General features: G+C 33.1%; 1 protein-coding gene across 2 annotated transcripts; it reads right to left on the bottom strand.

Moving 5' to 3' along the window:
- Nucleotides 1-2,005: 2,005 nt before the first annotated feature.
- LOC132737025 (uncharacterized) lies at nucleotides 2,006-14,395 on the bottom strand. Of its 2 annotated transcripts, XM_060724255.1 has the most exons (13): nucleotides 14,165-14,395; nucleotides 12,935-13,010; nucleotides 12,253-12,396; nucleotides 10,427-10,624; nucleotides 9,991-10,113; nucleotides 9,142-9,407; nucleotides 8,282-8,465; nucleotides 7,785-7,923; nucleotides 6,957-7,096; nucleotides 6,616-6,759; nucleotides 6,107-6,124; nucleotides 3,381-3,509; nucleotides 2,006-2,936 (listed from the first exon to the last, which is right to left on the bottom strand). In XM_060724255.1, the coding sequence occupies exons 2-13, from the start codon at nucleotides 12,960-12,962 to the stop codon at nucleotides 2,218-2,220; spliced, it is 2,232 nt and encodes a 743-aa protein (XP_060580238.1). In that variant the 5' UTR covers nucleotides 12,963-13,010; nucleotides 14,165-14,395; the 3' UTR covers nucleotides 2,006-2,217. The 2 variants fall into 2 exon arrangements, with proteins under 2 accessions (XP_060580238.1, XP_060580239.1); XM_060724256.1 differs by lacking the exon at nucleotides 6,107-6,124.
- Nucleotides 14,396-15,357: the final 962 nt, after the last annotated feature.

The raw sequence follows: 15,357 nt of genomic DNA, 5'->3' as shown, positions 1-15,357 counted from the left end.
CTTATATTAGTATAAAAGATTACTTTTATGACGTCATTCAATATTTATGTACGAGGGTCATACAAAAAGTTCTAGCACTTGGTTCAAATTTTGTAACTGCTACATTTCAATCCTAAAAATATTTTCTGTTTCAAACCTTCAAAGTATCTAAAAATGCATTTTTGATATCTCTCTGCCAAGCTTCAAAAAGTTGAAAAATAATGTGCCTTTTTGACTTTGTCGCAGACACTGATTAATTGCGTTGAGAACTCCTGGGCGTATGTCTGTTGTCAGAAAGTATTTGTTTAAGCCTGGGAAACAGAAAAAAGTTGCAGGAACTCACATGTAATTTAGGAGAAAAGGCGGATGGTTTACAATTTTTACATTTTCAGACGCCAAGAAAGACTTAACAGTCTAACAATTTTTCGCAGGTCAGTTTTTGATCTTTTCGCAACTTCTGTTTGTTATCGGCCCTTATTTGGGGTTAAAACATATATATGCACCCAAGTTAATCACCTGTCAGCAATACTATCACAGTCGTTCTATGTTTTCAGAAGTTCTTTGGCAAACTTAAGGCACTGTTTCTTTTACACGTAGCGTAAACATTTCTTAGACCCAAAAGCTTGGTCAGAAATAAATGAATACTGCCTCCTAAATTATTTTCTTTACTGACATTCTTGCATCCTGCTCTAATATAACATTTACTACATCAAGGTAACCGAGGTTGTAGATCTACCTGAACGGTAATGATTTTTGACAATTTTCCAGCTTTAAAAGCTTTGATCAACTTGCAGATTGTGCGCTTTGAAATGATCTAAGGTCCATATACGCCACACAATTCATTATATATATGCGTTGCAACTACATGTATATCAAGCCCAGTGTGTTGTCCATTGTACAATATGGTCAGTTAATTAGTCAATGTATATGACTGCATGTATTTCGAATTGCAATACCGTATAAGTGGTTTTTTCTGCGGGCTCCAAATTCTGCGGTTTTTCTAAATTTTGGCATGTTTTTATTTCTGCGGACTTTATTTCTGCGGGACATTCTTTGGACAAAACATGATTTAAGTTCTGCGACTCGTCTTATCAAAGTCTAAGTCACATTACCCTATCTATTATATTTTCATGTACACGTTCGCATTTGTTTGTCGTCGTCACTGCAAAACTTTATAGTAATTACAAACAATTATATTGTTTGCTTGCAAACCAATATGATGCGCAACAATAGAAAGGTATACATCTTTGATCAGCGTGAAGTAACGTGTGAAAAATATACCCCGGTAGTATGATCTTTAATTAAATGAAAATGACATAAGTTTACCGTATCGTATTAGATGACAATTAAAGTATACAACGATTATTTAGCAGTATAAGGGTTGGAATGGTTTAAAATATCTTTATTCTTAAATTAGCATAATTAACAATAAGTACATCCTTACAAACACACATTACATACAATTAGCCGACAGCAATTTTATACAACTTGAAAACTCGCTAACCGTTATAATCTGTTTGTCGTTATTACTTTAGACGAAACAGGTCACAATGAAGGATACATATCGTAGCAGGTAAGAGAAATATTCTGCGGTTTTTATTTCTGCGGTGCCGAAACTGACCGCAGAAAACGCAGAAATAAAGTCACCGCAGAAAAAACCACTTATACGGTATTATACAGTCATTTACATGCAAATGACATGAAACAAACCGTTTTAGTTAGTTAAAACTACGGAAACCTATAAGTGACATAACTTATCGAATATCCTCGCTGTTTATCGCTCTTTCTTTTTTCGAGAACACATTAGTTTAAGACAAATAAGTGCGGTATGAAACAAGTATTTGGCTTTATCAATCGACTTCAATTCCTTACCCTAATTACATGTATTATATATGGTAAAATCTTTCTACCGTTGCGCAACTCGAATCAACAGGTATTTACTTAAATGGCTTAATTAATGGCTTGTTTTATATAAAAAAACTGGTAAATTAGTTAAATGAAAACAACTGCTTAAATAAAATGTATCGCCTTTATTTCCATACAATTGAAATGGTAAGATAAGACAGTTATTAGAAAAAATGTTGAATCAATAAAGCATGTGTGTGTTTGCTTGAAGCCGGTTTTTGAAAGTTTGAAAGCGTAATAAATAATATGACACATGCATAATGGAAGGAGGCACTGCCCATTCTAACAAGCAACAAATAAATAAACAAATAGAAATAGAAATCACAGACTGTTTTATAGAGCCATCACTAGAGCTTTCATATAAGCAGCGGCGGTAAGCGCAGCGTATGGTTGCCAATCTTTCGTCGTACCATCTATATAATCACTTATACCTCGGATAACTAGAAAACTTTCATTCCTGTTGCCTTCGAGAGATTCCAGGACAGCTTCAAAGTCTAAATCGTAGGCCCTTATATTATTTTCTATGGCAAAATCTGTTCGGGCTGCTGGTGTTCTCGATAACAATCTACCACTTCCAATGGCTCCGTAGCAAATGTTTGGAATGCCACCCTTAATGTCTTGTTTCATCGAGGGAAGTGGGTGCTCGAAACTTACTCCCGAGTCATCATTTCCTCGTATAATACGCAATTTTTTATCGGAACACGGTCGACTGAAGCTTGTCTCCTGTTTTCCTAGGTTAATTAGGCCTTCCTCAATATAGATGTCCCAAGGCCGAGGTTTTCTCCATTCCGTTTTAACGATCGACTCTAAACTCATGGAGACATTTTGAAGGGTTTTGTTATGACAGGAAAATGACCTGGTCGTGTAGATAAACCCTTTTCTGTTTGGATCATGGTTGATCCTGGCACAATGGAGATACATTGGGTCCCTTCTTTCGGTTGTCATGGAGACAACAACATCCCCTGGCCTAACATGATGACCGTAATTATTTGGCATGGGTACACCGCCGGCAACGCCAACAAGTAACACGTGCTCTACTTTGTTGAATGAACCTGGAATAAAATTTATGTCAATGTTTAGTTGAACCAAACATTTTGGCGGAATTACTCTTTGGGGATGGTAAATTTTAATTTTTGAATATCGCTTTTTCGAATATTTGTAAACAATTTTCCTTGTTGTTTAATTAATAGAAATAGAAAATAAACACATGTTGGAAATACAGTAATCAACATATAGAATTATTGTCAGATTAATACTAACGGATTGTCTATTTGAACGGATTATCCTCTAAATGGGGGAGGGCCGACCGCTTATGTTATAAGAACTTTGGCCCAGTCCTCTTGCTATTTATCATTATTATGTATTTACATAATTTGCTTTGCCTTTGACCTCTACTATGGCACTATGTAATTTAAACATAAAACATATATCACAAACGACACTATTGAAAACCATACAGGTTTTACCGTAGAACTTTCATTTTTTATGTAGCATACCTAAGATCCGGGTAATTGTGTTTTCAGCCGATATCCTCGCACTCTGGTTGGATGTAGGATGTCGAGACAGTTTTGTGCTCACCACTTTAAATCTACCAATGGTGCCCATAGTGTACACCTGCGACTCGCCTGTTCATGATAAAATATAGATTCAAATGTTGTAGTGTTCATAGTGGCACAAGGATCGTAGTTTTAATGTACATTGTGACAGAGATCTTAGTAGCAATGTAAATACTGGGGACCGTAGTTTTAATGTACATAATGACAAAGATATTAATATCAGTGTACATAATGATGATCGTTATTTAAATATACATAGTGACAAAGATAAAAGTATCAATGTATAAAGTGAGGATGGTAGTTTTTATGTACATAGTGACAAAAAAATCTTAATATCAATGTACAAAGTGAGGATCGTAATTTAAATGTACATTGGGACAAAGATCTTAGTATCAGTGTACATAGTGAGGATCGTAATTTAAATGTACATTGGGACAAAGATCTTAGTATCAGTGTACATAGTGAGGACTGTAGTTTTAATGTACATAGTAACATTAGTATCAATGTACAAAGTGAGGATCGTAATTTAAATGTACATTGGGACAAAGATCTTAGTATCAGTGTACATAGTGAGGACTGTAGTTTTAATGTACATAGTAACATTAGTATCAATATAAATGTACAAAGTGATGATTTTTAGTTTTAACGTACATAGTGACAAATATCTTAAGTATCAATGTACAAAGTGAAGTAGTCTTTATGAACAGAGTAAAGATGGTACATGTAGTTTAAATATACACAGTGACATTTAAGTGTTTAAAATGACAAGGATCATAAATGTACATATTGACATATATCGTAGTTTTAATCTACATTATATAGGGATCATATGTAGCCCTTATATATAGAGGATATTTATTTGTTTTTGTGTAAGATGAATTTTTATTTCGTCGAGTGAGCTTTAAAAGTAGTATTCTGTTTTTGAAGATCATACACAAAATTAAACAAATATCCTCTATTTATTGATGATACTTAAAACACTTATGGCGAAAATAGCGCTGCATGTGAAATAATGTGTGGTTAAAGTAGCAGAATGTAAAAAAAGTGGAATTTGCCTTCCATACAAGATACCGAATCACTAAAACTGTACTAATTGGTCATAACGCAAAAGAATCGGAAGATAGCCAATATGTAGCTTTTTGGAAACTGTAACAGGACAGCAAAAATAAAGAAAACCAGCTTTAAAACATTTACATTTTTGAAGCTTAATGGCCCTTTTAACACTTGCCAGTTGAAAATTCATACAAGTTTAAGTTCAGAGTAGCTAACAAAGCGGTTAAGACAGCAGTTAGCTGGCATTGAAAATTTCTGTTAGAAAATTTCTGTTAAAATTGTTATCTTTGCGAACAAAAGACTTTGCTTATGTTCCAAAACAAGTATGTGTTTGGTGAAAACAGTTTTACCAGTGGTTAATGTAAAAAAAGCAGTGACAAAAATTGTACAAAAGACCCATGTGGGTCTTCATCGCTCATCTAAGTAAGTAGAAAAGTTTTTGAGAATCATGTATATGATTTTTTTTATTAAATACACTATGATCAATGATGAAAACTAAAACCTATATTTAACTATATTTTTAAAATATTTTTATAATTCACATGACCTGCTCTTGCATTGGACTTGAGCCATTGAAATATTTAAATCATTTTTGTTAAAGGCCACGTGAGGATAATTTTTGTTGAGTTTTGTAAAAATGTACCGAATGGAAGATGTGGTGTTATATAAAAACATTGTTGATAATAAAATTTAATGACGACGCAGGACCACGGACAACAGGGCGATATCACCAATGCTCGCTTGTAAGCATTTTATTCTCATGTGAGGTCAAACTAGGCAAATGATAATTAAATATTTCAACGTATAAATTACACACATTTTCAAACACACCTCTGGCCCAATATGAGGCAAATTAACTACGGTGATTTTATTGTGATTATAATGTTTTTCTAATTATATGAAATATGTAGAAATGAAGAAAATAAAAGCACACAAATTGAAAATACATGTGTTTGAAATAAATTTTAATGATAATAACTATGAAAGTTAGATTTTTCCGTAATTAAAGAAAAATTTGAGGACATATATCATGAGTTGTATAATGAAAATATTTGGAAAATAGCATGAAATGGAATTTTGGCATAATAGCACAAGTTTTCCTGTTTATTATATTGTTGGGTACTTCTATATTTTGTTCTATATTTACATGAATGTTACAACACATCATCTAGAATGGCATTGCTCGCCCTATGACGTCATCAACGTTATAACAACATAGTGATTAAAATAGAATTTTTACAATATATAAACTTGTTTCTTTAAACTAACTGATGTTTTTCCTTCAGTCGACTATTATCAACAATGACAGGAGGACAGTTGACAAAACACGTATGTTCAGAAATGTAAAATTTGCAGACGACATTTAAAATAAGGGGAACGTGGGTTAACAATAATGTAACTGACACCGTACCAAACTTTTGGGAATTTGAGGAAACACAAAGACACACTCTACAGATATAAGCAGTGGTTGAATCCTATATCTAACTACCAATCGTGCAGAAAAAACTCAAAATTGAAGCACCTCATTGAACATATATCGTATGTCCATTTCTCAAACAAGCAAAACTGAATATGTAAGTTCAATTGAGTGCTTCTTTAAGAGAAAAGCTTACCTACAAAACTACGCCGAACTGAAGACATAAAGTAAAACATATTGTTTAATTTGAGGCCAGATAAATAAATTATACCAAAACATTGAAAAAACGAAAATATAGAATATTCTCTAACAGTTTTCCTTTGTCATAGAATGGTTAAAATAAATGGCATAGTTATATGCGTGAACATATATTCTGATGAACCTTCATTTGCATATATCGCATTCCCCACCTTGGTGTCCATTTCACCAAGGTGAAGTGAATTTTGGCAATTTTCTTGCTGAAGGAAATTAGCAGGGAGTTCGAAAGAACTTCGATCCGGGACCTGTCGAACTACAACTGCGTGCATCACCACTAAAACACTGCCCCGTAAAGACACGGTAAAATTTTTCCATTTTAAATCAGAGCACTTCATGTCCTTTTTTGTTTTACTAAATACAAAAATCAAATTTATCGGCTACAAATACTATCTTGGTTATATAGTTGAGAAAGATGGACATAAAAAGCAAAAGGAAACATTATCTCACCTTCAGTTTTATATTTTACGAACGTTATTTTGTCATCTATCATAGCGTCAACGGCAAGTTTCTCACAGTACAATGACGTCACTATGGCAATTGTAGGTTGTTCTCGACCGGTCAGCTGTGGAAGGTCCTTTACAAGTTTTAAATCTGAAAAAAAAAGAGTGAAACATGAATTATAATCGTTATTCTTTTGCGGCACAGAAGGTACAAAACATTTTTATCTGAGAATATGCCATAACATCCATTCGTTTAAACTGTTTGGGCATAAAACCTAGGTGGGGTTTAGTGAGCGTGTCAATGTATGTTATATTTAGAGTAAGAACCATGTCTGTATTTTGACATACCGTGACCTGTTCCATGATGAATCTCGTGTTGTATTCTCAACCATTTCCCTACCTCCACCTCTCTAACATGTTGAGTCTTCTCCAACTCCTTCATTAACATAACCAAACTTCCAGAGTCCAAATTTCTACCTGCTGTTTGCCTGCAAACCATAACAAAATACAATTTTCACAAATCTCTAACTAAGTGTGTGCTTTTGCCTATTCGAATTTATATATGACCGGGATAACCAGGTGAGAAAAAAATCATACAATTAAATCATGGCTAAATTTAGAACAAAATACAATTAAATGAACATTTTATTTATTACTGGTGATGAAATCAAATGAATTTAATGCCTTAAGATTTTAACGTTTAAAAAAACGGGTCATATAACTAAATTTATGTTCGTTTCTTTTAAACTGAATATTTTAGATTAAAATGAGTGAGAAACATCTTTGTGAAATTATCATGTTACATTACATATACATTCATACACATAAGGGCATATATATAGTGTCTTCTTACACCAGTGAAAACATGAAAAGTCGTCATATGACCTTAATTATATAACCGGTGCTAGGGGGCGTGAGAGATCTGTAATGGAAATGAGTCTGCAATTTTCTTTTTGAAACTTTTTTCATTGCTCTCGGATGAGTTCCCCTTTTCCAGATTTTTTAACCGTACAGTATTGGTCAGTATTATATTAAAACCCGTTCAACATAAGAAAAAAAACATGTAATTCGTGTTGAAATGTTAAACAAAAAAAATTTAACGTTGAAATGTGATGTAAAATATGTTAAAATATAATGGTTCATGTTGAAATGTGGTATAAAATCAGGTAAACGTACGCTAAAATATCTTGCACTGACTGTGTATTCGGATAAGCATCTTCAAGACAACGTAATATTCTTTGCTTTTTTGCCAACCACAATAGCTGTCTCTGAATACGGGACTTCTTTGCCTTTTTGGTGAAGTCAGTTTCTACCTCTAAGAAAATATTACTTGCTTTATAGTATATATGATCATTCTCGGGGCGTGATCTATGCCATTTTAGACAATATATAGCCAACCTGCTTATATCAAAATTATATCGGTGAAAAGAACTTTAAGAATAAAATGTATCATAAGCCACGTGTCTCTGGAATTTTTTCTTGTATTCTCAATGAAATCTTTAGTTATGGAACAGTTTTGCGTTATTTTTATTGTGGGTTAATCTTCGTAAAATTCTGAAGTTATTTAACTTTCTTTTGCAAATATGCACATAAAAATGTATTGAAAAAAAAAGAAGCAAAATTGCATCAATATAAAAATGAACACCATATTGGTGAAAGAAAAACGAACGAACCCATAAGTTCTGCAAATTCAAATTGCCCATGTGACGTATTGTCAGTGGCAACAGCCAAGGAAGTTATATCAAATCGTTTATTATCCGGAAGATTCCATTTAAGGAATTTCCCTTCCCCGTAATGGGATCCCCTACCAACCTCGATCTTGAAATCACCCCAACTTATCCAGAAGTAACGCAGCTCCTAAAACAGAAAGAATACTATTTTCAGGTCAGACAAAACAGCTGTGTACATGTATTTGTCAAGTAATATAAGTACAGGTGCTTGACTGTACTGCAAAATATACATGTGAAAGTATGATCATGAACGAGCAACCCCCAAAAAGATCTAACTGAATACGCATATCTCTTCCAGTGGACAAAGAAGAAGTTGAGAAGAGATTGGAAATATTAAAGATACCAATTTTGCTGGTGTAAAAAAATTAAAACGTGCAGTCAATGCATATTAATCACGTTGCATTGGCATTTCTTGCACATGCAGAAAAAGGAGATATCATTGCGTTGAAACAAGGATTGATTAATATGACTATAAAAGTGATTACAATCGATTTCAAAAACACTTTTGACATACAAACAGAACCAGTCTTACAATATTGTCAACAAATACGTCATCTAGGTCATTCCCCTACATTATGTTAGATTAAACATGGTCCTTCACGTGAGAACTGTCTAGAATATGTATTTATAGATAATTTAGTTGGTATCCTCAAAAAAATTACTACATATTCTTACAACATTAAGCTGCCGAAGAATAATTGAACACATGTTTTTATGTCTTCAGCCATCATTCTTATTCTGAATGCGTGAGTAGTTTCAACATACATTTATACCTTATTTAACTTAAACAAAACAAAACTTACAGAACCACTAAGAACGTTAGCAGTTAAGGCATCAGCCCTTACACTTCCCTCTACACCATCTTTTATCATTGATCTAGTATTATGATCTGCACCTATCACAATTTCAATTGTCTTCTTATGAAGCTCCCCGTAATTTGCTGACAATGCTATATGGGCGTCACACTTCGCTTTGATCATGAATGTTAGATAAGTTTTTGTGTTCATGGAAATCTCGGGTACAAAGTTGTACTGGTAGATGTCTGGAGTAAACAAGCTTACAAAACTTTCTGAAAATATAGTAGGATTCTAGAAGTTGATTCTTATATAACTACAGGCTATTGATCTGAAGTTTTATATACCCAATGACCTTTGCAAGCACTTATTTATTATAATAATTTGAAAGGTATGTGCCTCAACAATTCAGATCCATCAATATTAGTTTCGTACAAAAACATGGTCTTTTCTCTCTGACTTACATGTTTACTCAGTGTTTAGTAAATCTTTGTATCGAATTCATCAATTCTTTAATAGGTCAGAATAATTTTAGCTCAAATACACACGGGGCTTTAGAGTAATGGTGTATATTTGGAAATGATAAGAATATTGTTCTTTTATTAGTCTAATTCAAATGTCTTTATTCACCTAGGTATCAATAAAAATAGATAAGGGGCAAATAGTAAAAGCTTTTTTTCATTTCGATTTGAACATTGCATGACACACCAAGTTAATTAGTTTTCAAATCTTGCAAAACAATCATGACTTCAACTGATCGTTATTTAAAACCATCGCGTTTCTAATCTATGAATTCTTAAACCTGCTACATTTATATTGATATGGTATGGGGGTCAAGATTACATGAAAGGTACTTACTGACGGGCGGGGTAGCCTCTGGGGATTGAAGTTTTGATACCTGTTCAACCTCTAGCTCGACCCTTTTTATCAGCAGATATGTCTTCATCAGAACCATAGCTTTCTTCATAAAACACATGTAATCTTGAATAATAATAATAATAATAATAATGCATACATACATACAGCTATTAATGACATAATTTTAATTAGAAATTGATTGATTTGATATACACTTCTTTTAAACAATGGATATCATTATACAATTTTCATTTTCTAATAACTTAACAGATATACATAATAAACATTATAACATAATAACATACATGTAGTTATGGAGAATTTGATACATTGCATATTGGATTAATGTCTAAAATTAAAGATTATTTGCAAAAATTGTATTTGAAAAAGAATATGAATGTGTCTTTTTATAAGATTCCCTGAAAAAATAACATACTTTTCGGAAAGTTTTCTGGATTCATCAGTTCTTGAAAATACTGGGAGAAAGTTCTTTTCTTGGTTATACCATCTGGTTTGCCCCTAAACCAGAAGCGAAGGTTCCAGGAGTCCTGAACTGGTTCGTTGTTATGGTCCTTGTTGACCAGGTACGCTAGAAACTCGAGCCTTGCTTCCGCGGGGTCACCATTTTCCAGATCTGTAAAATACGAGTATATGCATTCAATCATTTTTAAACCATTCCTATAAGAATAAATCAACGCATGTACCTTCAAGTCTCAAGAAAGTTGGTATAAAACATTGCAGACCCCACATCACTAATAAAGGCTGATTCTGATAGACTCTGATTACATCTACTATACAGTTGAATATCAATCATGGGAAGAGACTTTACAAAGTAACTGTATACCATATATCTGAAATGTCAGTTTATGATAACTGCACAATGAACAAGAGCTGTCGGTAGGACAGCACACTCGACTATTCTAAGTGCTTGATAGTAAAAGAGCCTTAATAATGTTAAATATTCTAAGTTCACAAAAGGGCTAATTTTTTTTTATAAAATATAAAATTGTCCCAAAAAAGGCACAAACCCTTCAGTAGTTATGGAGATAACAGCTTACAAGCAAAACTTTACCATGAATTTTTTAAGTTGAAAAAGGGAAGAAAAATCAGCCTAAATGCAAGATAGAATTATGGATCTTTGTCAGTGACCTACAATTCTGACCCTAAATGCATATGTGAAGTTTTAAATAAATATCTTTTATAGTTATTGAGATATGTAAAACTTGCATTTAAACATTAACCAAGAGACTAAGTAGAAAAGGGGATATGAATCAGCCTTAATGCAAGATAGAGTTATGGAACTTGGTCAGTGACATACAATTATGACCCTCAAATTATGACCCTAAGTACATGTGTAAAGTTTCAAGTAAATATCTTTGAAGACCTTTAACCTTTAACCAAAATCTCTAAGTTTCAAAGGGGCAAATAATTCTGCAAATATTGCAGACAGAGATATGCAATTTTGCAAACTGATGTACATTGTTACTATAAAAAAGTATTGTAAATTTCAATTGAATATCTCAATCAATAATTGAGATATTTGACTTTACAAAAAAACTTTAACCAAGATTTCTAAGTTATAAAGGGGCATAATTCTGTAAATATTGTAGGCAGAGTTATCCAATTTGTCAATCTGATGTACATTATTACTATAAATAAGTATTGTAAGATTCAATTGAATATCTCAAGCATTAATTGAGATATTTGACTTACAAAAAAACTTTAACCAAAATTTCTAAGTTAAAAAGGGGCATAATTCTGTCAATATTGTAGGCAGAGTTATCCAACTTGTCAAACTGATGTACATAGTTTCTATAAATAAGTATTGTAAGTTTCAATTGAATATCTCAAGCAATAATTGAGATATTTGAATTTACAAAAAACTTTAACCAAAATTTCTAAGTTAAAAAGGGGCATAATTCTGTCAATATTGTAGGTAGAGTTATCCAACTTGTCAATCTGATGTACCTTGTTACTATAAATAAGTATTGTAAGTTTCAATTGAATATCTCAAGCAATAATTGAGATATTTGACTTTACAAAAAACTTTAACCAACGCAGACGCCGACGCGGACGCTGAGGCCGACGCCGACGCCGGGGCGACTACAATAGCTCTCATATTCTTCGAATAGTCGAGCTAAAAACACCTAAAAAGACGAACAAAAGTTTGAGAGAACAAGACGAAAACTTTATATAGTCTACCCTGACATTCTTTTCCGAGAATTATAAAAAGTATAAATTTATTAATATATTTCAACATACTTTGTGACTTCTTGTTGATAAGAAACCCTTTATACGGACCCCCGGACACATGGTGAACTTTGCCCCTATCAACTTCTGTCACGTGACGCCTGTCCAATCTGACCACAGCTTTGCTGTCACGTTTTCCCGCCGTCAAAACTATCTCTGTCAACATCACAACATTTACTTAATTTCAATACATAGTTGTACTTCTTCTACACACAATACTGAAACAAACTTCTTAATTACAAATGTACTAATCCGCCAAAAGTATTTAAACATTTGCCTCAGTTTCAAGTTCATGAATGTAGTGTGAAACCTTCCATTGATGGAACGGTCCAGTATTGTCAATTTGGATACCAATGGGATGAAGAAATGATGTAAATGTTGAGCCTGCTCAAAGTGCACGGATGTGCAGGCTGGTCTTGCTCTATATTAGTGGCAAAGGTTAATAACGAAGCATTGTTTCTGCGGAAATAAAAAAAAGTTAGGTAACAAAAGGGTCAGTAAAACGGTGGCTATACCCTAATGTCTTTTCCAAGTGGCTACACGTATTAAGTACAGACAACGTATTGCTGGGTTGCTTGTGCACAGCATCAAAACACTCATATACATGTACAATGCATTAAAGATAAGCACAAAATAAATAAATAAACAGAAAAATGATAAAAGAAAAAGAATATACAAAAATTGTTGACGTTACCTTCGGATTCATTCACGTTCACAGTCATTTGTTCCAGCTTGGATGTCTATATTTACACCGGTATCGTCTGCCTTATCTATAACAATATTAAATAAACAAAAACATCAACAACCTGTACTTTTTATCATTAGTAAAATCATCCTGAGGGAGACGTTTTTGTGAAAACTACAAAAATATCCTTTGCTTTAGACAATGAGTCATAATCAACGTAATTTCTACGCCGGTGCTCATAATAGATTATCTTTCTTGTCAAAAAATGTGTTTTATATTTCCCTATAGGCCTCGCTTTGTCATGTCCGGCAGCTGGTCATCATTCAAGCAAATAGATATAGGGCAGTGAAAGCAATTTTAAGTTATACTTTATTAGCTGGATAAGAGATAAACTGATGAAATGTGGCTGCACTATCAGGTCTTGTAATGATATTACAGCATTATTTCATTCATTAAAGGCCCATTATGCCTCAGAAATGCTATCATATGTAACTTTTGCATCTTTAGCTATGTTGGCCATTGGTATAAGTACTTTGAATGGAAGTCAAAATACTACTTTGTTTACATTTTGCTACCTTGACAACACATAACTGCATGTTCAGCACTTCATTATTCAGTTGTAAAAAATCTAACAAGCACCTTATCGATTTTAAAGACATATTTCACATATCTAAAGAATTGAAGAAAAAATGGATTTCTTAGGCATATACTGTGCCTTTAAATGCATTGACAGGTCAGGGTATAAAGAGAAATGCATCAAAAGTACTAGATAAAATGATAATCAATGTTGAGGCTAGGATAATTTGTAATTGTCATATTTGATGAAATTATCAACCAAAATTAATGTCTTTGAAACTTAAAATGTAATGAGGTTAATCAAGGCTGAACATTGATATTATTGTAAAAAACGAGGTCGGATTATACTACAGTATAAAGTCATAAAGCATACACAGGCACCTGCTCTCAATCAACAGATACTTAATAGCTTTCAGATAGACAATTAATATGCAATAATTAATTATGTTTGCTTTAATAAAAAAATCCACTAATTTTATGTGAATAATTATGTAACAGTGACGTAGAATAAAGTTGTAAAAAGAAACAGGCATATTGATTTTACATGGAACTTAGCTAATCAATAAGAAATATAGAATATTGAATTCTAAATACATTTGTATCAGTGTAATCGATCCGATACATAAATCAAGTTGAAATTTAATAAATAAAATGGTCACATACCTGAAAATGTTTAGCAAAATTTTTTTTCCCTCATTTATCCATTTATACACATTGATAAGCAAGTTCACCGGTTTCCAGCCTATGCACGCGGAGTTTTACAGTATTGATCAGTGAGTTGTTTTCTGCGATCGATTGCTAGTCCCCTGCATGACGTACAACTTACAGTTTATTGTATAACAAGTACATTGCCAATAGGGACGCCAAAATACAACTTCTTCTGTTAATTAGTTGTTATAAATTGTAGTCTGCAGACATTTTATGGATGTTGCCTTGTTCTTTAGCACGTTGTGTAATCCTTTTTTCATTTTCTAGGTTTAACAAAACTGTAATACAGTATTTGTACAACCATGTGAGAGTGGTTTTAACGATGACATGGAAATAAACTTTATCTGATTGATATTTGGTGTCAGTGTTTTACAAAGAACAAAAATGTGAAGAAAAATGAAATGTTCGTGAAGACTTGAAACAAAACTGAAACAAAACTAAAATAAAAGGTCAAGTTATATTTTAAAACAACCATTTCATATCGGGCCAAATAACTTGTCGAAAATCTTATAACTAATAACATATGAGCCGCACCATGACAAAACCAACATAATAGGTTTGCGACCAGCATGGATCCAGACCAGCCTGCGCATCCGCGCAGTCTGATCAGGATCCATGCTGTTCGCTATCAGTTTCTCTACTTGTATAGAGTTGTAAGCGAACAGCATGGATCCTGATCAGACTGTGCGGATGCGCAGGCTGGTCTGGATCCATGCTGGTTGCAAACGCACCATGTTGGTTTTGTCGTGACGCGGCTCATATGTGTTTCCTTATTTACTTTATGGGGTTGGAAATGATACCGGTTATGTACTTTGTTAAAAATGTCTATTCTTCCTTAAAAAATGCAATATGAGGTGTCTTTGCCTTGTACAAGAGGCAGATAACCTTTTGAATTAAGACTACCTCTTTTTCTTACTTTATTCCATGGCGTAGACGGTCTTATTCATGGCATTAGTTTCGTTTTGACTGAGTTAAAATATATGTGTAAGTTTACAAATTGAAAATGCTTTCAGAATATATATTATTCTTCCAACGTCAAGTAGGTTTGTGTATAAATATGAAGTCAACCTGAAGCTATTTTAAGAAATTTTCCTGTAAAAGTTGACTTTTTGTTTTGGCTATATAAGTAAATTCATCATTAATGATAT

Source organism: Ruditapes philippinarum, unplaced genomic scaffold, assembly GCF_026571515.1.
Source record: "Ruditapes philippinarum isolate M1 unplaced genomic scaffold, ASM2657151v2 ctg1175_1_1_1_1, whole genome shotgun sequence".
Classification (NCBI taxonomy): Eukaryota; Metazoa; Mollusca; class Bivalvia; order Venerida; family Veneridae; genus Ruditapes; species Ruditapes philippinarum.
Note: the sequence above shows the minus strand (reverse complement) of the source record. Positions and strands in the feature narration are given on the sequence as shown.